This window comes from Echeneis naucrates, chromosome 6 (genome assembly GCF_900963305.1).
Source record: "Echeneis naucrates chromosome 6, fEcheNa1.1, whole genome shotgun sequence".
NCBI lineage: Eukaryota > Metazoa > Chordata > Actinopteri > Carangiformes > Echeneidae > Echeneis > Echeneis naucrates.
Genome location: NC_042516.1, coordinates 21327366 through 21351880, shown reverse-complemented (window position 1 = coordinate 21351880; position 24515 = coordinate 21327366). Strand labels below are relative to the sequence as shown.

At 44.6% G+C, this 24515-nt stretch overlaps 1 protein-coding gene across 1 annotated transcript in view; it reads left to right on the top strand.

Annotated features, from left to right (window-relative positions):
* The first annotated feature begins 1114 nt into the window (after window positions 1–1114).
* rftn1b (raftlin, lipid raft linker 1b) overlaps window positions 1115–24515 on the top strand; it is an 88418-nt gene continuing 65017 nt past the window's right edge. The window contains exons 1-2 of the mRNA XM_029504351.1: window positions 1115–1540; window positions 13194–13367. Coding sequence (XP_029360211.1) covers window positions 13220–13367 — 148 coding nt within the window. The 5' untranslated portion in view covers window positions 1115–1540; window positions 13194–13219. The remainder of the gene's footprint in view (window positions 1541–13193; window positions 13368–24515) is intronic.

Sequence of the window (24515 nt, the reverse complement as noted above, 5' to 3'; positions counted from 1 at the left end):
CAATTGTTCCTCAGCAAGATCTGGGTGACATCACAGTGTCTGTCTTTATATTTGGCAGGTTGAGTCAGCTGTGCGAGCCCTTTCACTTCCACGTAGCCATGCGATCCATTCTCAAAATAGCTATATTGACTGTACCTGCTTGAAATGACCAGTCAGCACCAAACTTTTTCTGTTGACCCGACCGCAGAGCCCTTTACAGCAACCATCAATAGATTTTGAGAGTTGCGGAGTTAATGTTGCAGATGGGCTGTGAGAGAAACTTCCTTCCTGATGTCAGCAGTATTACAGAATCACGCTCCACATCCAAGGAGGATCCCCCGGCAAAAACACGGATTTCCTCTGTTCTCCACGTTGTAGTTGTTGTAGTTGCTGTTGAGGCAGAAAAGCTCAGTTAACGTCTGGTATGTCTCCAGAGCGGTGGTCCCTCATACTAACTGGCCTAAATAATGAATACAGATCTATACAGAGCCCTGACTCTGGTGTATTAAATATGTATAATCAGTGACGTACAGAGGATGACACACACATTCAAAAGAAACCATTTCACCTTTTATTTTTTGAAGAGACTTATCACCAGCTCATAAAAGCAGACACTCCCAGTACATGCACTGTGTGTGTGTATTTTCTATTGACTATGTGGCGCAGCGTTCTGTCCACTTCTTTCTCTCAAACTATTGATTACAATTTCTGTCCACCCATCTTTCTTTAGTGCTTCACTCCCTAAACAACACCCACCACCCCTCCTCCTCTGCCTGCCGCCTCTGTCTCTAAACTCTGGTATTTCCCAGCTAAGCCCCCTCCCCATCTCTCCTTCCCTTCTTCCTCTCCCTCCCCTCCTCTCCTCACTCTCTCTCTCTCTCTCTCCCCCCCTTACTCTCCTCAGATGGATTCTTCACTCAGTCGAGTGGAACTGGTGCGGCTGCCGGAGAGACAGACAGTGAGGCAGAGAGGCTGTGCTGAGCAGACGCTGGGTCAGAGCGCTCAGTTGCTTCAGACAATCACAGGGGAGCGAGCGAAAGACGCAGGAAAAAGACACAGAAAGAGAGAGGCAGCAGCACACAGACAGACAGACTGAAAGAGAGAAACAGGGAGGGAGAGATAGGGGAGGGGAGGTAAATATGTGACAGGATGTGGTTTCCCTGAGCTTGCAGAACATCAGTATACAGACATACTTTAAGCATGACCTAAACACACCGAGCGTACAAGTGTGTCTGAGCTCTGTTCGGTGGAGAGGGGGGAAGAAGAAGGGAACCGCTGGAGCTGCTGCTGCTGGTGGTGCTGCTGCTGGTAGTGCTGCTGCCGCTGAGCCTGTAGAGCTGACTTACACTCTGGTTTCTCAGCTTCCTGCCGGAGGATTGTGTTTCCTTCAAGCCAGCCACCAACCTCTGTTGGCTGGCCGGACAGGATCCGAACCGCGTCCTCCATCCTGCTGTCTCCGCTGGTCTCTCTCCAAGTAGAATGCGATTCTCTGCTGGAAGCTCTGGTCCAGTTGCTGCGTTTGCATCCAAGCAGTGAACTTCTCAACTAGATTACAAAACAGGTATGTCTTTTTTTGTTGTTGTTGTTGTTGTTGTTGCCTCTGAACACGCGTGTGGATTTGAACTTCCACACAGATGCCGAAGTAAACTTGGACTGCATGGTGACAATTGTGAACCACCAGGAGTTGATTCATTAGACGAACGCCGCAAGCCACAAGTTTGGCTTCTGAGCAGCATGTGCTCAACAAGGAACTCTAAATCCACTGCCACCACACACACACACACACACACACACACACATACACAAATACACTCAGATGCTTGCAAGCACTCAAATGGCGCTGGCCATTCATCACGTACATCAATAGGTCTGGTTGTTTTGAAGTCACATGCGTGATGGATGGTACAGAGTGGGGCAGAGAATGCCAGAAATGTCTACCTGGATCCAATCATGGGCCGATCCTTGACAGCGTTTTAATATGTGCCAGGCGTACAGTATCACAGCACTCCCACCGCTGAACACCGACACAGTGGAGTGTGTGATATGTGAGCTACTGTACATGTGAAGGATAAAAGTATGGGTTTCACTGTGGCGGCAGGAGGGGGGGGGGGGGGGCTCTGTGTGTGTCTGTGTGTAACATGTGTGCACACATATCCATACCTGTGGGATGTTTACATGCCTAGACTATCTAGACTATAGGATCCGGTGCATGAGTTCACCCAGGCATGCGTGAGTGTAGGAGATATGAAAAAGGGGAGGTTTAAAAGGGGGAAAAACAAGTTGAAGGATGCCAGGAGGTGAAGGAAGGGCGGGGGGGAGGAGGAGGAGGAGGAAGACAAGGGCATGAGACAGAGGAAAAGCCGAGGGTGGGAAGGAGAAATGTGTGTTTGTGTGTGTGTGTGTGAGAGAGAGAGAGAGAGAGAGAGAGAAAGTGAGTGAGAGAGCTCAATATGAGCTGCCGTTAATTAGTTTCAGCTGGTGAGATGTGGAGCGTTGAGCTGCGTTAACTCTACATTGTTGGTGGGTCAGAAGTTCTCGCTGTCTGAGTCTGTCTCTCTCACACGCACACGCACACACGCACACACGCACACACACACACACACACACACACACACACACACACACACACACATACTTGCTGACAGAAATGTATACAGATACGTCACACTAAAAAACAAAGAGAAAAAAGACTTGCAACATACTACTACTAATGTTGAAATATAACATACCTGAATTCACACACACACAAAATATGACATGTAACAAGTTCACAGACAGCAGCGCACTGTAAACGCACAAGCGCTCAAGTGTGTCCATGTGTTCTATGTCAAGTGTGCACATCAAAGGGTAAACGTAATGTATGTGTGTAACACGCAGTGAACACATGCAGCGTGCAGCATGTGAGCATGCACATACACATGGCATGAGCTCACAAACACACTTGGACACACACTCGTGGTATACACAAACACACAGAGAGGGTGCACTTCTCCACAGAGATCCCATATGGACGTCAGAGACCGGCCAGTGTGGAGCTCGGCTGGTGGAAATGTGGAAGCGATTGCGGTTTGGGCTTCATTATGGTCTAATATCACATGGAAAATTGAGTCATTACTCAGGGCAAAAGGTGAGGAAACTAAGACCCTGAAGGGTAAACTCACCCAATTTACCACAAAAAAAAACAACAAAAAAAACAACAAAACTTTACTTACTTATTAGGTAGTGCTATGTAGCTGTGTGGAAAGTTTTGGTCTAATTTCTTCCGCTCTTTGAGGTCGATCTCAGAATATCTTTGAGGTTTGTAATCTAGCTGACATTTCATTTGTGGTATTTTCTAATAAGGCCCACATTGAAGTGTTTTCATCCATTAATGCCTTTATTTAGGTTTGACAAATAAGCTACTGATACTTTATAAATCAGTTATAAACCACTAATAGGTGCAATGCATCGGTTTCCAGGTTGGTATTGACCCGATGATTGCCGCGTCCTTATTGAACTACCTTTTCCCTGCAGGGAATCAGAGCCACGCTCCATTCATAAGCAAGTTATTAAAGAACTAATTTGGAGATTTCTTCGTGTGATACAAGGCCTGAGTAATCATCCACGCTGTCCAAACTCACTATATTTTAATAGGTATGATGGCAAACATAATCAGCAGTGCTTGTTATCCGCTGAAATGTGTTGTGAAGTTCAGCTGAAGGGAACAACAGTCTGATACAGACAAACAGATTTTTTTTTTTATATGAAATCCTTTTTTTTTCTGTTGTTGTTTCCTCTCTGAGCTGCAGTGTAGACTTTGTACCACAAAGTCTGTGAGGCAGTTTGACAGATACTCACTTGATCTGGCTCTTTCAGACCGCTGAAGTTCCCAATTTCTTCCATTGTAGACAGGAAGGTTGACAGCAAAGTGGACGGCAGGACGAGAAGAACAACTGACACACCCAGAAACTTTTTCTGAACACAGCACGCATCAGGACAAGCATTGTAATGAGGCTGACCCCGGCCTTTAGTATTTACACCCTCTCTGCTTGATGGATTGTTGTAAAAACCTTTTACTAATGATTTATTAACATTCAGATGCCAAAATGACTTACTAACCTTTGGCAACAGTTTAATAGAGAGTGAAAACCTGCGTCTCCTTATTAATGACTTTATTAACATTTACTCTGTGGGAGTGATGCCTCCTCAGGAAGTTGGAGCCATTAACCTTTATCAATGGCTGACTAACATACCTGCAGGTTTATGAACTTTTATTCACGACTTATTAGTATTTGACAGGATATTTGTCAATGCTGCGTATAAATACCACTATGGTGGGAAGATTTCAATCCTTTGTGATCAGTCCAGGCCAATTTTCTTGTTTGTTACAGTAGCACTCTCTGAAAGTTCGATTTTTCAGATGTTACTCATTTAGTCTCTGAATTGTTTCTGAATTCTTTCAAATATCAGTTTGTTTATTTTCTGAGCCTGTGTTGATTTTCTTTCCCCCCAGTCCTTTCGCAAACATGTATTTTAATCAACTTATGTTTGCCATCTGATCCGGGCACAGTGAATCCCCCTGTGTGGTGTGAAATTTGATTAAGGTAATTGGCAAGCGTTGGCTAGTGTAAACGGTAACGTGTGCTCCTCTCTGCTCACTGTGCACAGACAGACATGACTAAATACCAAAACATTTTAGATTCTGAAAATTTAGGTTCCATCCAATTGAAAGGTGGTTATTTTTAACCCATCTTAATTTTATTCCACTCTCTTTTCATTCTAAGCTTGTTAGAAGAGAGCGAGAGAGAGAGAGAGAGCTCTCACAAGCTTCATATTTGGGAAGTGATCAAATGTATATTTGAACGATCTGATTCAGAAACAAGAAGCTGGCAAGGTGACATCACCTTCTTTGAAAGTCAAAGGAAGTACAAAAGTTAGAAGATGGAGAAATAACCTACCTAACTTACGGGCAAAGTAGAGTCATCAATTAGCCCAAAGATGCCCATGATGTCTTTGTATGGTGGGAGGAAACCCACACAGGACCAGGAACCAAACCCACAACCTTCTTGTTGTGGGGCAACAACACTAATCACTATGCCGCCAAACTGCGCAGTCTCACATCTTTCCCCTCTGAAATGCTTAGTTACAAGATCTCAGGCTCAGATTATTTCCCCCTCGCTCCCCCGTGAGGTGACAGTGATCACGTTTTTGAGCATATTACGTTATTCAAGCTTCTGGCGTTGCTCAAGACCTGAAATGGCACATTAGGATGAGTCCTCCAGGCGAGACGCAAAACACAAGAGCCGATATTCAGCCGGTGGTTCAGTGGCTTAGCCTCCAACCACAGAAAAAGAAAATACACCCCCCTTTATACTTCTCTAAGGCAAATTGACTCCTGTTGGAACGGGTGGTCAGGAAAATTGCAGCAGTATTGATTGAGTAAGGTTCAACATGGACATGTCGATAGGGTGTGTGAAAACCTAAGAACTTAGCTTTGGCTGGCTTTAATAAAAAATGACCTGCCTGGAGCAAGTTCACAGAGAAGCAATGAGTCACTCACAGGAAATCTCCTAAAACCCCTCAGTGTTTCAGACAAAAACAGAAAACGGGGCACCCAAAGTATTTTATATTTTTAACTAAGTATTTTTCTCCCCTGGAATCCGTCATTAACCTTATTTCGTTGGCTGCAGTACTGAAAACAACCAACTCAGTGTTCGTGCTAGTGTTTCGCTTTTTCACTTGTGAGAAGGGTACAAATCCCAGCGAGGACAGATTACCCACAGCGTATCAAACTCATGACTGTCACAGACGTGCAGGGAAGAGAGGAGGGAAGCAGGAGGCAGGACAGAACGTGTTTGCTCCTGTGCGTGGAGGAGAAAAGAGGGATGTGAAGAGGACTGGAAGCTTGAAGTGACCAGGAAGAGAAGAAAGGCAGAAACTGACAATGAAAGAAAGAGAGGTTGAGAAAGATTGGTGCCTATTATTCCCCTTAGAAGGGAATAGTCATAGAGGAGTCGGTTCCCATGGCAATAGCTCTCTCAGTGAATGCTCATGAGTGTGTGTTTGTGTGACTGTAATCGGGCCTCGAGAGACGAGGTTGGCCAAGGCCTCAGCGAACTGCGGAGCCACCCAGAGCCTTGAAACGGCGGAGAATCTCAGACAGACACTATTGTTTACTGGCCTGCTCTCTCTGCCTCACTCATCACCTCTCATCCTCATCCTTTTTTTTTTCCTCCTCCAAGCCAGCCATTATGTATCAACCTTGGGCTTTCAAAGCAAATATAACAAATTCAGCGAGTTTAAAAAGCTGTTCCACCTTTGACACCCACTGAGTGCAAAGTCTTTAAATGTGGACACAGCTCTAAAATATTTCAGATTTTCCACAGTATTTTTTTAATCTTTTTTTGGAGGGGGGGGGGGGGGCTTTATTTTTTGTTACCTCCAGTGAATTATTGAAACATTTTCACCAAAAGAGAGCTTAATCAATGACACTGCATCTCAATTAGCTTCTGTAGCTCAGTTCAGTCTAATTCAACCTTTTCTTTTCATGAATGCTCATGAATGTCTTCCTGGGTGGTACTAAATATTAACGCGACAGAACACACAATAGCACTAGCTGTGAGTGATTTAAACAAACAACAATTAGGTTGGTGCACACAAAAAAATATGGCTCCTGTGAAAATTCAACCGTAAAGCTCTGAAAACAGCTCAGTCCTTGTTGTCCTGCTGTTATGGTAGACATGTTTGGACTAACTGCAACCTCTCATCTCACGCATGGACAATCTGAAACGGTCTACTTGCTACGTCCCTGTTACTGCCAGTTTTCCTTGGTCATCAGCAGGCTACTTGAATGTTTACTTTTATTGTAAATACATTTCTGGTTTATTTTGGTCGGAACGCGTTACTAATATACTCACTGTCTCCACATGCAGCGGCTAAAATGGTAAAAAATGTGGAGACACATTATAGCGAAACGCTGATGTCATGTCATGATGGGTGTCAGTAGTTCTTCTCCCTGTCCGCACATCTCACATGTGGGGAAAAAAAAAGAAAGAAAAGAAAAGACGAGATGCTGAATCACTAGATCGCGTGATGCAGCCACGAGGCTTTAGATTTCCAATCCAAGAATTCTGGTTCCACTTTAAGTCTTCATACCAAGAAGAGACAACAAAACCTTCCTCTCAACCCTTAACCCTAAACTATTTGTCTGGACAGAGGGATGGCTATAACAGGAGCATGAAGATAAATGGGAAAAAGCACAAACTGGATTGGTTTCTTTATAACTGACAGAATTTGAACGAACAGTGGTGCTAAATGATTGTTCAATGCAGCGCCTCATTAAAAGTGCTAAACTCTTAAAAGAGTTCTTAAAAGCATCAACAGAAACTTATCAAGCCACCCAATTCACATAAGCTCCATTCTTCTCTGTCTGTCTGGATGCTTTTTATGGTCCAAAAAGTGATATTTATTATCAGTCTATTCCAAATAATGCTTAAATATAAAGCTTGCCTTTGTTGTGTTGTCATGATATGTATGTAGGGAGTAGCTAGAAAGCTGGCGTGGCCAGAGGAATAATGTGCTTTGTATAATATCCACACCACATGTTTTCAACGGGCTGTATCTTTAAATCAGCTGTAAGAAAAGGCTCTTGTAAATGGCGTGTAGTATGGATGTAGCTACACACTGTAGGTCCCCCCTTTTCCAGGAACGGTCTAATCACAAAAGGTTACAGTTTGGTGTCCTTCTCTCTCTTCTTCTACACAATCCCTCCATTTTACATCCTCTCTGTTGTTCAACTTAATTGAGGATTCAAGGTGATAAGGACAGAGGGTAGGGAAGGGGAAATAGCGTGGGTGGGGGATTTCCAGCTGGAGCGTGTTAACATTTTTTTTTTTGATCATGTAGTTTAAAAATGTAGTGGCTGTCACCTGAAGGACCAGATGCTGAAGCTGAAGCTCACAGTCGGTGAATGTGGACTGTTCAAGGCCAATAGATACACTGGCTGCGCGCCCTCTGACCTTTCCTCAAAACGAGGCTGCTTGCCAGTCCTTTGGCTAAAGTCTGGTAAAATTTGGGAACCTGGCCTTTTCACACTGTTTGCTTCGGTTCAATCACTCCCTGGTTTTCGTATTTAGCTCATTCAGATGATATAAAAGCTGTCAGTTGACCTCTCGGTGCAGGCTGAATAACCAAAATGAGGCCGGATGAAAAAAGGGAGGTGGGGGCGGCTCTTGGTTTGATTTCAAGCACAGTCTGGTGGGATTCAGTTCTGGTGTGAAAGCAAAGCAGAACAACCGCAGGCTTTTGTAACAGTCGATGTTTGATTTTCAAACACGATTTCAGCCGCCGATGTGCTCTTAAATCCATCTGCCGCGCAGCTCCAGAGGCTCTGCAGGCTACGAGTGATGTATAAGCTTATGTTTATGCAAGGTAATTTGGTAACAATGGTGACACCTACGCTTGTCAGCACATGAGGGATTTTCCCTGATACAACAGAAAAGACCTGAAGTGTGTGGAGTGTGTGTCCTACTTGCCTTTTTTAGCACTTCCTCAGTAAAAATCGAGTGAAACGTAGCAACCACACAGTTGCTTTCCTCCTGTGATGTGACAGCACAGAAAGAACGGGCTTCTTTACTAAATCTATGTGCAGAATATGTACAAAATGCAACATATGAGTGCTCATCGTGGCAGGACGGCGGCATAGTGGTTGGTGCTGTTACCCCGACAAGAGGGGACCCAGAAACGGATGAATGAACAAATGAGTGATCACTTAAGATCAATCCAAAATAAACACATCAAAATTTAGAGATTCATGTAGCCCCACACGTGAATCAATGCTATGATTAGATAAACATTACATGCACATAGTTAAACTTCTGCAGTCAAACGTCCTGCTGTGCCTGCCCAGGGAGCAGCTGCACACACCACTTCAATCGGATTGTTGGTTGCCAAGTTGCGGTAACAGATGGGTTGAAATTGTATGTATGTGTCGAGTTTGTGTTTCACACACAATCTGGCAACTTGGAAGATGTCAGACAAACATGAAACACATGGATGCGTGTATGACGATTGTTTATGAGAAAGGTTGAGGAACAAATGGAACAAATTGGGAGAAACCACGTGACGGACGGGGCGGGAGGAGAATACTCTGCCGGGGAAAACAGGTTGGCAGGTATGGTTTGGAAGAAATGAACCAAACTATGTGTGTGACAACCCCCAAAACGTAACAGACATCGTCTTTACATGTAGAAGAAAGCGATGATGACAGCTGGTGGGGAACAGAACGGCAGCCAAAGTCTGATGTGTTTCACCAACAGATTTTATTGACCCACTGATCCACAGCGACTCTTTTCCTCCTATGCTGCAGCATGACAAATTACTTCTAACCGTGATTTTGGATTTGCACAGATGCCGTTTCAAAGAATGACCAGTTCTTGCTTTTTTTATCCAGAGTATACAGCCACAGGACGACGCGGGCCAAAAACGTAAAGACGAGCTGAAGGAAGCGTTTGGTTGTGGCTGTTTTTTTTTTTCCTCTGTGGGGTCGGTCTTGTCTTCTCATTCACATGATGGTCTCTTAACAGCTTTTGCCTCAGAGATCTCTTGACTCTTCTCCTCCCAATAAAATATCTGCAGTACCCACCGTCAAACCAAGTCCAGTGCTCCACTTTGCTTGTCAGATTAAAAAGATCAAAAGTCAGAAAAAGGCAAAAGAGTTTGAGGGAGATAAAGCCTGAGAGAGAGAGAGAGAGAGAGAGAGGGAGAGAGACTACATGTAGAGGAACACAAGAACACAGTGTCCTAATTAATGTCTTCTTCCATTAATCCACTCTGAAGCTTCCCATGCTGCTGGGTTTGATCTCAGTAATGTTGCTATCAAAGCTTTGTAACATGGCCTTGTATTATGGGGGAGATCGCAGTCAGGCAGCATGAAGGAAAATCTTCCGCTGTAGCTGCTGCAGATGTGGTGTTTCCAAGTCTAAGTACAACAGGGTTTTTCTACCGTAATGATGCCTCCAAAGTGACGGAAAAAGGTCGAAACCGCAGCACAATTTTAAGCTCCACTGGCCACCGTTGTTATCGGAAGATCAGATGTGAAGTCAAATCAAATCAAATCAAGTTATTTTTTATAGCGTCAAATCATAAGGCACTTTACACATAGAGCAGGTCTTAACCAAACTTTTTATGGAGTTGTTAAAGAAACCGAAGTCTGTCAAGCCCACAAAGAATTATCACCCAGGTCTACAGGTCCTCCAGAAATTTTAGCCTCTTTCATTCTGAGGCGTGAATTTATTTATTTTTTGCTCTACATTGAAAAAGCTTTATTTAGCTGTGAACTTCAGCAGTTAAGGGTGGAGATATTTATATTTCGGACTCTTTTATAACATTGTTTGTGACGATAAGGACAAGAGCAAACAAGCAGCCGTCTGCAAACACAACTTATGTAACATGACAATATGTGAGGTTTTGTGTTGTCCTGCCTGCGGTTCAGGTCTTCTGGCCCTGCGTCTCTGAAAAGTCTGAATCAACAACAGCAACAAGAAAATGACCCCAGCGATCAAACCTTTGAGTGACAGCCTGCTGTGGAGTAGCAGATGGAAACGTGGCAGTGAAAGATGAACACCTGATGTTTTCTCTCACATTCAGCATCACACAAAGTGCTGTGGGATGTTGTGAGACTAAGGAGGCGAAGCTAAGTGCATCCCACTGTAGTCAAAACAAAAGCATCCGAATGTCAATCCCGGCTTACCAGAACAAAATCTCATCGAATAAAACCTCCTATCGAATAAAACCTCAAAATGCCATTAGCAAGAGACAAAAGATAGAACAAAATGGCAAGAGGATCGTTGCTAATTCAGCAAAAGGGAAATCAATGGCCCTCTTCCTGTTTTTCCCATTGCCACCCAGGGTCTGTCTATCCCTGTCAGCCGTCTCCGACTCCCTGCTTGTCAATCAGTCAGGAAAAAACTGCAGCTGAGGCGGGGCACGAGGGGGCTGCAACTGCCTGGATCTCCCGCCTCCGAGGAGAGGTTTGAAGCGAAAAACAGTGACTCCTGAAAAAAGAATTTAAAAAAAAAAAAAAAATGTTAAAACCTCTCACAAATTCTCTGTCAGTTCAGCTCTAAAAATACTCCTGTTCGCCTCACATCGCCTCCTCTCTGGTCTCAAGGAGCTATGTAAATACAAGCCCCTCCATTTTTCGCTCATCTACTTTGTTCTTCTTCCACACCCCCTCTCTCAACCCTCCAGCGCCCCTCCCTCATCCTATTGTCTTGACTACCTCTTCTCCATCTCTTGCAGGCTACATGACAGATCCTCGCTTCCCTCTTGTTGTTCCTTCTCTCTCCAGGGTAGGGAGAGAAATGATAAAAGCTATTTACAAGTATCTGTAGGCAACGGTGGAAATCTGAGACTTGGAAGAATTCGAGCTTTTTTTTTTTTTTTTCCTCTCTTCTTCGTCTTTTTTAGCTCTGTTTTCTTTGATGCTAGAGCCATTTGTGATGCTGCGTGACAAACTGCAGTAGAGTTGCAATGCAGTCCTGGGTGACAGTTTAGGGGACTTGGGCTATAACAGGTCCTGCAGATTGTGTTTGACTTTTTTAGCGCTGGAAAAGAGAAGCATCAGTCCTGCTTGGCATGCAAAAACTCAACTTGCATGTCCATCAGCCTGGCTGTTCTTCTCCCAGAGCCGTTTTGAAGCTCATGGAGATGATGTGACGCTTGTTGAGGTTCATAAAGGAAAACAGAGACGTCCGTGTAAGAAAAACTGGCTTTCATGACAACCGTAATAAATCTGCTTCATCCCTTCCTCTGTCTCCCTCCATGCTTCCTCATCACACAGTATGTTCATCACCTCTTTTCCATTCAACAGACTCTAATTGCGTGCTTCTTTTCTCTCCAGACTCTACTTGCCATGCATTACAAGCTGCCCCCCCCCATTCCCGATGAACAATCACCAACCCGGCAACCCCCATTTCCTTTTTCTCCCCTGATTGAGTCTCACCTTTTCCATTCTTGCCATTCACCTCATTAATGGAGCGCCCGTCTGCTCGTTTCCTATTTCACCTCCCACTCCTTCCTACATCCCACCCTCCCTCCCCACACTTCCTGTCCTGTCGCCTCTGAAGCCACGGCCAGCTCAGATTCCTCATCTCTGGCCAAGGCCCTCACGTTCCATAATTAGAAGGGAGCATAATAGAGAGAGTTCCTCATCAGCCGTGGCGGGAGGGGAGCGGAGGGGAGCGGAGGGGAGGGGAGGGGGGGCGCATGGCCGCCATCCAGCCGTCCATCTATCCAGCCATCCATCCTTGAGTTTAATCAGAAGAACACAATAGGATGTCACCTGCTCCCAGTCGCAGGCGCTGGAGAGAGGCAGCGATGCTGTCACAACCCATTTAGGGTGAGGTGGCTTTTCACGGCCTCCTCTTCCGCTATGGTTGTCTCTGTTAAACTGGTCTCCCTGGGAATGAGAGCGACGGGGGAACCCGTGAAAAATCAAGCTCATTTAGCCCTTTTTATTTATTTATTTACAGACACTTATCCAGCATGTTCTTCTTTATTGGTTTTTCCCTTCTTGAATCCCAGAGGAATCGTGGATATCCGCCTGTGCGAATGTTTGCCTTCGATTATATGTGTGTGTACTTGGCTGTGTGTGAACCACAAATCATATCACAGAGAGATTCATCTGAGCATCAGTAAAGCTGAGTGAGGGAGTAAGTAAATAAGTTCATTTGTCAAAATGAAAATTTCAGAACAGTTTTAAGGTGCCTGTCCTCGTGTGAGTTTTTCAGTTTGATGCCACGCTGTTCTACCACTATATTACACTTTTCATTGCATCTCAATGTATTGCTTTAAAGATGTAGATTTAAAATAAAAGGAATTAGCAGGTCACAGTTTCTCCAGCAGAAAGGAGAAATGTTTCCAGTTACAACTCTTCTCTCAACCATATCTGGCTAGCTGCTAACCACCTAGCCTCAGTCTCACCAGTCCGCCCTGATGGGTGTATTATCACACGACACTGATCAAACTTCCTGTCGTGTGCCAATCATTGCTGTTCATCTCCAGCAGGAAACCTGGAAGAAAAGTGTGAAGTCGCTTATCACTTATAACTTAAATTGTAACACAATGGAAAAGTATTCATCAGCCAAAACGAAGAAGTGAAACTTTTATGGCAATGACAGAGATACACGTGTGACAATGAAACACAGTCTCAGGCTGTTTGTTCTGATTGGCAGGATCTGTACGGACACACTGAGGAGCCATGGGCTGTGGACTGCGTAAGATGAAACCCATGTCGGAGGAGAACAGTCCAGGAAAGATTTACTCCACGCTGAAGAGACCGCAGGTGGAGACCAAAGTGGGTGTGGCCTACACGTACCGCTACCTGGACTTTCTGATTGGAAAAGATGGTAAGACTTAGATTTCTACCCATCCGACCCAACCCAGTCGTTATTTTTATTAGGAGCCTGCAAACATGAAGACTGGGGCTGAACTTTCCAATCAGGAAACTTCAGCCTATCAATCGTTCCCCACTTTTGCAAGGTTGTTATAATCATATTGTGCTGTGAGGTCGTAAAAATGGAAGTCGCTGCCTCCTGCACACGCACAGCTGAAATTATACGAATGCCTCGAGGCCATTTTGCCACATCACGCCTCTGCATGATAAGACAATAATGGGCCTCACAAATTTTTGCAAATGCCTGAGCTGCATTGCAATCTACAACTCTGTATAGTGTAGTTTACGGTAGATGCTGTCAAACCTCCCCTCCCCCAAACTTCTGATAATGCTTTTATATTTGTATGTCCCTGAGCAGAAAAACATTATGGATTGAAATGCAGCAGAACTTTATCACTCATCTACATGCAATAACAGATAGGACTTAATTAGTGCTTGTTCCCTGTATAGCAGCAGCCATTGTAATTTTTATTCTGACAATTAGTCAGTCATGCTCTCACACGGTGCTAATGATATAGAATTTTCCAGTCCAATCCATGCCAAATATCCTGCTGTTGGCCATCAATTATGTGCGGTACCGAGTCCAACCCACTGACAGCAGATACAAACAAAGTCAAAGAGGAAGGCTGCTTCGTTTCAGGCCACAGTTTTTACCCTCACGGTGGTTCGGTTGGCTTTGGGGTTGTTTCAGAGGGTGAGACACCGGCCCGGCCGGTGCTGCGCTCCAAACCAGGCGGTGAGCAGCTGCGCTGAACAAGTTGACTAAAAAAGTGCTGCTCGCAGTTAAACTGGAAATATGGCTCCCTGTGCCTTGCATGAAAATATGAAAATGAATCTATTTCCTTTGCAAAGATAGCAGCCCTCCACACACACAAACACACACAGGCAGCTATGCGGGAAAAAAAAAACCCAACACACACACACAGAAGAGGCCAAGTGCCCCTTCCTCGCCTTCCTCTCTGAGGTCTGAGGTGTTTATGAGATGGAAGGTGGGCGTTGCTTCCTGAGACCTCAATGAGCTCGGGAGCTTCTTTGTATGTGTGAGTGTGTTAATGTGGATGTGGACCAAAGAGCAAGAATGTGTGTGTGTGAACTTAAAAGGACAGAGAGCTTCTCTGAGGTTGAAGCTAAACTGCAGTGATATGGCCAATCAGAGCGGGGTTGTTTAGATTGGATTTAAATATTGGAGCCACCTAAATTAAGTTAGGCTTGGATTTTAGCAGGTCGTTAGTTTATAGGATACATTTACACTTTTTCTGATCTAATCCATGGACAATGACAGAAATTGAAACTGGTTATAATGAACCCACAAACAGCTTTTTCCTAAATCTGCAGCTAAACTTGTCGTAATGGGGGTTTGGAGCTGAAACACTAAGTTTCGGTTCACTATCACAGTTTGTCACTGAAAGCAGATGCCCACTTCAATAATCAAAGCTCTAAAAGCTCAACATCAAACCCAATGAGCATGAACTTAGTGGCGCATCAGGTGTTTCTGTAGCATGAGGCTGGAAGATGGCCTTTTTTCTTTCTGTCTTTTGATCAGATGGACAGATACACAACCCCAAACGAGTGGGAACGTTCTCTCATAACTGCTGAAAGTGCTGTGCTGTTATGAAGAGATGTCAGCGTTGACAACTTGTTTCCACTGCCAACCGCAAAAAAAAAAAATAAAAATCAGATATTACAGCTTAAAGATCTGTGAATTCTCTAAATGCAACAAATGTGGGCATGTTTGAAGCGACTCCTCCTGCATGCTGATGCCTGCCTGGCTGATGAGACACCCTCAGTGTGTTTACACTCACAGAAATAGGTTGTTTACCTGAAATTCACAGATTAACTTCCCTTAGGACCTTGAGATAACCAACATTATTGATGCTTGTTTTTTTGGAACAGCAGAGCGCTTTCCTCCCGTCCAACAGCCGTCCATGTCGCTCTGAGAGGCGCTTCCCTGCCTTGACCTTTTTCAGCTTGAACACAATATCATAACAGAAGAAGAAGTTAATCCTGATGTATTATTAGACTTTTAGTTAAAAAAAAAAAAAAAAAAAACAGTTAATGTGTTATTTGCAATAAGCACATGTTCTGCTCTCGCTGATTATGATCGAATTCTTGGCCTGCCTGTAAACACACTTCGAGCAGGAGCAGGAAGCTGTCAGAGATATTGAATTATGAAATAAAGCTCTCTGTCATCTACCAACTTTTAGACTTTTTAGCGGCTGATAGCTGCTCCGGAGACAGAGACTCAAGTGCGGCGGTTAAGGTCAAGGTTAGTTTAAGATTAGGTGTGGAATGAGTATTAAACTGAGGTTAAATACGTAAAAGGGGTCATTTAGGTGAAGGTGAGCATATGGGAAATTAATGTGCTCGGGGGAGAGGCTTTGTGTGTTTGTGAGTGTGCGTGTGTGTTCCACCTCAGGGAGGAGTCGGGCGGCTATATATAGCTATCACTCTGTTATTTCTGCTCATGACAGTTATAGCTGAATGATGGTGGGAGGGGAGAGCTCCGTGGAGGCGCTGTGAGTGGTGGGGGGGTGGTGGTGCGGGAAGCCGGGAGATGTAGTGTGTGGCGTGCTCAGCCTGACAGTTGATTAGTCTCCATTAGTTTGTCAGGCTGACTGGTCTGGATGGATGAAGGAGCCGGGGAACGAGGCTCTTCCATCCTCCCTCTTACGGGACCTGACACCAAGGCGGGGCCGGTGGAGGTGTGGGGGGCCGCTGGGAGGAGTAAAGGAGATGGCAAGAGGGGGGCTGGGGTGGACGCCCGGTTCCTCCCTTTTGTTGAATTGCGTGTTGGTGTCTGGCTTGTTGCCACATTATTATCTTAAAGTATATTCTGTCATGATGGGGGTTGGTACTTACTGTAATCATTTTCCTCTTGCTCTGTCTCTCCGTCACTGTCAGTACGACTCTGTTGATGTCTCTCCATCGTTCATCGGTGTGTGTGTGTGTGTGTGTGTGTGTGTGTCTGCGTCTGCTACCCATAAGGCAACATGAGGTTTCTAAGTGGCGCCTCTGTGGTTGAGTCTTTCTTACTGCGTCAGCAGATCTACAGGTTGAGGGGTTAGTAGCTGTAATTACCTTGTACCAGGTATATAAGTCTAGGAAATGATTCATGTGTCTGGCTGTTTTGTACAGGAAGCCTGTAAATTATTTAAGACATATCCACAGATTATGAATATGAAAGAAGTGTGGTAGAGCTCTAAGGCATGCACATAAATATAGATACTATATCTTTTTTTTTTTTAAACTTGATAATTTAAGTCATTACACATTTATGACCAGTTCACTTCATTAAGGGCACCCTGTGGCGATTTCTTCTAAACAAACAAAAGTTATGATCACCTTCACTCTGAGTAAAAAGCACGTTGAATGCATTTCCTTCCATATAAAACAAAGCTGAATTTTGTCCACGTTGTACCTTTAAAAGCGAGACCTCAGCGACTTTTGGATGAATAAATAACGTATTCGTCCTCTCCCAAATTAAAAGTTGAGTTCCCAAAGATCCTGCCTCAGTGCCCTCAGAGGCTTTTCTTGCTGCAGCCTCAGTTGATTGCTAAAATTAGCGCTTATCAGCAAAGTGTCAGTCAGGCCTTCAGAACCAAAAGAGTCAAAATGAAGATTTCAGCTACACCAGAACAGTCATATTAAATTGTATGTGGTAATATGATCTAAATTACTTCCCAGTGTGTCAAGACCCCCCCCCCCAAAAAAAAAAAAAAAAAAGTACAAATATTCCTTTTTCTTTTTTTTTTTTTATCCTGAAAGCCAGTTAGCAGCATCAAAAGTGATTACATTATCTTATGCAAAACAGGAGCGAGTAAGAAAGGACTTTCTTTTTAAATTTGCGAACCATTATCGTTGTCTTTTGTTACAAGATTTTGCATAATGAGTGAAAGCCTTTCTTAATGAAATAATGTACCAGAAGCAGCGTGTGTAAAATGAAGGCTGATTTTTTGCTTCCCCTTGCCCGCCCTCTCCTTGCAAAATGCAGAATGCCCTGATGTTGTTGAGTTCGCCTGACTGTGAATAATGCTTGCTATAATTTCTTTGCTGGTGTTAAATCATAGCTCTCTGCAACTGCCACCACAAAGGCCCTGCAGGCTACTAAGCAGCCAGAAAACGTACAAAAATAACACCTTTCACCACGGAAACAGTGATGAAAGGTGGAGTAAGACGGCAGTAGGCTGTCTGTAATAAACCTCCTTTGTGCTAAATATCAGCAACAACCCACCGATGAGTTGTTGCCTCGAGTTTGCTGAATGGTTTTGCATTCAGCTTCACGGTCACTCTGCTACCATTCATTCACCTCCAAAAGAGCCGCCAAAAACAAAGCGGAGGCTCTGTTTGATATTGAGATCATGAACCCACAGGCTACAGAGCGAGCGCCTCGTTGCTGCTGCTGTCTTAGACGGGGTGGAAAAAAACCATTTCATTGTAAACACGAGCGCTGCAGACTCAGGGATGTGTGGCGGGGATCCTTTTTCCCCAAAGTGTGATTCTGAAATGTTAAAAATGGCAGGAGGAAAAATGAAAAATTGAAAAGATGCATATGTTGCGCGTCGAATCCTGGAAATATAAAGTTGTCGCCTTTGACATCAAAGCCGGTGAGCAGATATGTGAGGCCTGCGCACACACATACACGCACAAAAGCCCAGACACACACCGCTTGATATCATCTTGGGAACCAGACACATCATTTATATGCAAAACCCCCGAGAGCCCCGAGTCCCCTTGTTAATATGAGCTGTAGCAGTGGCGGCAGGTGAGCGACACGCCGGAGCAGCTCCCCCCTCCTCCTTCTCGTCACTCAGATATAAGACGGAGCTGCAGGAGAGGTCAGCAGGAGCGCCACGCGCCGGACTAGCTTTCTGAGGGGAGATTAGTCCTTGGATGGCGGAGGAGCTGGTCTTTATCCCCCGGCTCCTCCACTCGAGAGGTGGAATAGAATCGGAGTTATTGAAGGGGAGAACGACATTGAAAACTGAATTCATGGTCATCTGTTTTTTTATACATCATATTTCCGCCCAGGGTGCGGCTGCGCAGCTCAAATCGAAACATGATTGTAAATGAGATGCAGGCCGAAGCGAGACAAATGTGGAGGGGGGGGGGGGGGCATGTTTCTGATGCTCTGAAAAGTCTGAATGAAACAACAAAGGGGTGAATGCATATTGGAAAATCCTGAATTAATAATCTGGATTGTCCTTTAGAGCAGCGCCGCCTGATGAAGGCATTCGCTGTAATTGCGCAATCTTCCAGAATCGTGCATGAAATATGCATCAGCTGTCGTCCAAGCTGACGATACAAATTCAGTTTTGTGTCGCCTCTTCGTGTTTCTGCCTCCAGCCACACTTAGTGGCATACTAAGTGGCTGCCACTTGTATTGTTTCGAGCCACTCAGGCTGCAAAATGCCAAGCCATTGTTTGCCGAGACAAAGATGTCAGAGCAGCATTTTAAGGCGTGTGACAGAGCCAGAGCTCAGCAGGTTCCATTCGTTAAGCTTCAAACGGCTGCATCTGCTGACAAAGTTTTCAGCAACAGGAAACACAGATTTCTGCTCGGGTTCCTTCCTCTTTCTCCCTCACTCCCTCGCTCGCTCACTCGCTGCCTCTCGCTCAGCAGTATGTTTAAGATTAGCCCTCCTTGTAATGTGCCGTATTCTGTGCAAACTGTTTCCTGTGTCAGAGGGCTTTGCAGCAAATGCAATTCCCCTCGCTGAGAGAAATATTCTGCTCATGATTAGATTCGGGTTTGTTCAGGCTGGCACGATGAGAGTGTTACAGGTCTCTCAGCTGGAGGCCAGGTCTTGTTGTGTAAGACGAGATGTTAGGAATATGAGGCCAGGGGAGAACAGAGAACCAAAAGAACAAAAGAAGAACTTAAGGGCGGGCGTGAGACATCCTGTAAGATTCAGGGAGACATTTTAAAGTTTGGAATTTGCAAACTGCGTATAAAACTGCGTTTTATAAATGACCTTATTATCATCCACCTCAACGCTTTGACAAAAATAACACTCCCTGACGCTCGCTGTGTTTTATTTCTGAGATATGTATTCTGGATGTGGGTGGAGAAAGGCTGTGCGTCATCAGATGACTTAGTGAGTAAGAGTGTCTTGAGGAAAGAGGACATAAGGAAAGAGGTGGAAAACAAGATAGAGGCTGCATGAATTGTATTTGTAGATGTAAGAATGTAGTTGGGTGGTGTGTGTCTTTAGTCTTAGAGGCTCCGTGTCGGCCTGTGTTGGTTTATCTAGTGTTTAGCTGTGTTTTTATCCAGGCTCTCTGCTTATTGCCTCTTCCAATGTGGCCTGTTTTCCAGCCCGCCTGACAGACAATACGCCTGAGCGCCCTCTCAAAGCTTTATTGGCTCTTATTGCCCTCTCACTCAGATCCAATATGCCAGTATTGATTGTGTTGAAATGCAATCAGGGTCTCCACAGCAGAGGAGCAAACAATCTAAATTTAACAAAACACCTCCGCCGGCCCTCAGCCAGGCCTTGATAGCACCTCCCAAAGAGGAACAAATGTATTTATGTGTGCAGAGAGAAAAAGAGGATCTTTCAGGTGGCCGCAGCTATTGTTAGCCGCTCATCCAAGAAGCCTGCGAGGCTGCAGCAGCAGAATGTGCAGGAAGTGACCTCAGCCTTGACCTCACTTCCTGCCTCTCATGGTGTTTACCGGGTTGTCAAAGCAAAAAGGCGTTTCAGACATCAGATAGCACACAAACATTTCAATAACCCGAAATATGAACGGCTTTGATTTTAGCTTTGGAGAAATGTGCACTTGGCGTCCCCTTGGAGGTGTTTTGTTTTTTGTTTTTTGTTTTGTTTGAGCCCAAGAGGTCGGAACTGCGTGAGTACTCGGCTGGACTGAAAACAGCAATCATCAAAATCTGGGTTATGAGTTTTTCTCCAGTATTTGCACAGTGACATTAGAAAGCACACGCTCAGCACTTCCAGACAGAAGAAGATGCAGTGAAAGAAAACGACAGTTTGTCAGCTGTGTAATGAAACTATCTGCGCCCCCCCCCAGCTCTCTGAACTCATCACCTTTTTCTTTCTGTTAAACACTTTTCCACTACAGACAGGTTATAAAAATGGACGTTTGCCTTTCAGGCTGACATGTGAAGCCTTAAAACTTTATTCTGTCCAGTGACCCTCAGGAGGGCGACTCCACTGATTTAAAAAAAAAAAAAAGGCAGATTCAGTTGAAACCTATGGGAAAATGACCCTATCACTGCGGTGTGATAAGCACATTATGATGGGTTGGTTAGCTATCTGTAAAAAAATGGTGGGAAGTATTTTTCGCTTACCTGCAGTCACAACAAATGGAACAAAAACGAAACAACGCTCTGTATAAATGAGGTTTAGTGCACACACACAATCTTTTCTATTGTGACTGGAGACAACACAGCTTATTGGCTTTGCCTGTTGCGGTCCTTGGTGAAGACATTTTAGCTAAAAAGCTAATTAAGATGCATTAGGTTTAGTCTCCACATCTCCACAATGGCCAGTAAATGATAAATATGGCCAATAAGTGATTCCTGCATTGATTGGGAAGGATGGAGGACGCTCTTGTTTTTCCTTTAACAACATAGCTCAGTGTTTCTGTGAGTGTGCGATCTCATGCATACATAAGAGACCATGAAACAGTGATTTAGAGATATCCCAAGTGTCCTACTGCAGACAGTCATGCTCCTCTTCCTCTTTGTGCCCAAAACTATTCATGCTCCCATTAAGCAGCTCCAGCTGAGACTCCTGAACTCTGTGAAGTTGTTTGAATCCTTCACAGTGGACGTGTTAGCCTCACACTTTTCAAAAGTACAAGTTTCCACCTCCAGCCCTTCGGTGGGCTGCTCTTCCTTCACTCTCCGGTGCGGCCTGCAGGACTCAGCTGCATCAATAAGTGAAAAATTCTGCCGTTTCATTTAAGTGTATTCGACAAATGGGGGGAGAGCAATTTGTGGGAAAGGGTTTGTCGAGCAAAACCAGACTGGCTCTTTCCAAAGCTCAGCTAATGAGGGCAGGCTCTCCCTCGCTGCGTCTCATTCCTGCAAGGGTGTACCAGCTAAATTTTCCAAAGCCATTGTCCAATAGGAACAAAGTCACTTCACACCTGCTTGTGTTGTCAACCCCTGTCACATGAAGGAGGGGCGTTCAAAAATAGGGCACTGATTAGGGTCGATTTGCGTGCGTGTCACACTCTGATTGCACTTACTCTCACGTGAGGCGCGCAGAGCGATTCGTCGGTGTGATGAATTTGCAGACATGGAAGAGAGCTGATGGTGAAGCAATCAGGGTTCAGCATCCCCGCATCATGGAGACGTAATTCTGTGTCACTCCGTGATGACAGGCAGCAGCACCCTGATTAGGGTTTACACTGCATGATGTTATGTGGAACACTGTGCAGGAACAGAAGTGTACTGTTCATATTTAAAGTACAAAGGAGCTTTTATAAGTTCCCAGCTGGCTTCCACATCCTCGTGCACCCAAAAGTCCCGTTTCTTCCACAAGAATGGCCTTAATTTACACCAATTTGCATTCAAACATCTTCTCAGATGAAATAAATCCGAGCTTCTGATCTTGCCCCTTTAAACTCCAGAATTTTAAAAAAATAATGGGTTCTAAGTGCCCTCACAGACTGGCACTCGCCCGTTTGCAGGTGTTGTTTTGGCTTTGTTTCACACGTAAACGACGAAGGCAGCTCAAACTTTCACGAACTGCGAATATAAAAGGCAGCCATGTGTGTGAGCGTCTCGTTTGTCAGCCCATTGTTATGATCTCAGACAAAAGACCGAGACAGGTGTCACAGAGGCACGGCGGGTGGTTAATTATGAAATAGATATCGCACTCGTGCACTCGCTCCGTCATTATTACACATCCGTCTCATATATCACTCACGTGTCTGACTCTTTGAGTCTGCCATTGTTTCTGTGGATTCAAATGACAGTGGTGGGATGCAGGTTTCCTCTGAAGAGGGGCCACCTGTTGCTCAGCAGGGTCCCCATCTGGAGGGAGATTAAGGTGTGGGTACAGAGGCGTGTGGGGGGGCACGTATATGATTTAGCTTAATTACTTCTGAAGAGAGTGGGTGATGGATTAGCGCTGTGTTTTTATTACCATACGCTCGGTTTCTGGCTCCCCGTGGCCCTCCGGTGCAGCCCAGTGAAACTCTCAATTGTCAGAAAGCATCCATCCATCCCCCTCCAGCACAAAATCTGAATTAGGATTAGATGATATATTGTTTTTCTGCGCGGCTAAAATTAACTTCTTCAGCTACGCTACCGGTGTCGCTCAAAGGAGAGGAAATGTTGGATGGATCTTTGGTAGAAATGGAAATATTTCGACACCTGGATTTGCTTTGGATTTTAACAGCTACAAAAATACAGTTTAGATGTCTGCTATTGCTCGAGGTTACCACAGAGCAGATTTTTAAAGGGACAAACTTCAACTAATTCCTCAATTCAAGTGAAATCTGTATTCATGGGCAGTGAGCTCTGACGCTTATGGTGCTGATTTTACAAGGAAGCGATGTTAAAGGTCCTGTATTGAACAGTGAGCTCAGGATTTGGATTATAAGTCAGGTCAAGGGTTTATATTGATACAGTGAAAGTATCACAGCCTGGACTCCTGTAGCTCTGCAATGTTACAACAGCACAGTCATTCAACCTTCCATTAAAGCTATTATCTTTTCATTTTATTGCTCAGAAAATAGCCAGCCAATCAGTAGCAAGGCTCAGATCCTTCTCTTCTGACTGGAAAGATGAAATGCAAAACTCTGATGAGAAGGTTTGAAAAACCAGAAATGCATCTTCTTTTGGGGAACCACGCTTCAGATGAAACTCGTTGGACCTTTAATATCTGATCAGAAACTCTCTAAATGATTTGGTTTCTTCACGTTTCAGTTGCATTTCCAACACCCCACCCAACAGGTGGTAGAGTTGCTTTTGCACCGCCAACACCACACCACCCTGATGCACCAGCAGCAGCGTTTAGCTTGCCTTCTTACAGCACAAAGAGCGATAGTGAAGGATTAGGCGTGACATTATGGCCTATATAACAGAGACTCTCCTGATATTTCGAGTCGAACCTTATCCTGACAGCACGCTGATGTGGAATAAAAGAAGATAATCCCAAATTTCTTCTTGGGATTGAGTTTGGAGGCTCGCAGCAGAATGGGCCCAGATATCAACTGTAACCTCCCACCGGAGCTTGTTGTACATTTTCACAGTCAAGAGCAATTTGCAAGCCGGGAACCTTTTCACACTTTTTTGTTATTTTCGGGCGACTCCTCGTGTTGTAAGTGTTGAACAGGCTGTTGGAATTTTTAACAGAGAAACATATTTAGTGTTTCTCCTTTGAGCTGGTTTGCGTTGGTAAATTTTTATTTCTCCCTTTCAGATGTAGTTTCATGGACTTAGATTCATTGATTAATAAAAATCACCAAGGACTCCCTCTTGTACATTTTGCCGAGGCGTTTACATTATTGAAGGTTTTTTTCCATTGAGGCTATATATTGTGCAGGATTAGTCTTCTCTTTTGTTGCTGCCAACACGAACAGTTGATTACTCGACTATTTTCGTGTCAACAGACAGAACAGCGATTGTACTCCTGCCAACAAATTCGACAACTTGACTGAAATAAAATAGACAGGACAAAGACACGGCCTTTATTTATCTTATTTATCTTTATTTTAATCGGAAACTTCCAAGGTTGTGTTTACGACTCCAAAACCCTTCACCTTTCATTTGTTTTCAACATAAAGCATCATGAGCGGAGGGGATTTCAGGTGCTACTCCGTGTAGTAAAAGTTAGATGTCACAGGAAAGAGGTGGATCTGACATCACTTCCCAGATGTTTCCTTGAATCATGATCACAACACATCCAGCAGTAAACCGTGATGTCCCAGAGCTGCCTCTGACACTCCCGATTAGCCCACGCTGGCCTCCGCTCTGCTCTGCCGCTGAGCTTCTCACGGCCCGATGTTTTGGACAAGCTCTCCGACGACAGAGAGTCTGAAGTGACAACTCGAGGTCCTCTCCAGTCGGGGCTCTGAAGTGCAGAGCCGAGCGTGCCTCCTCTATTACTACCAGACATTTCAACAA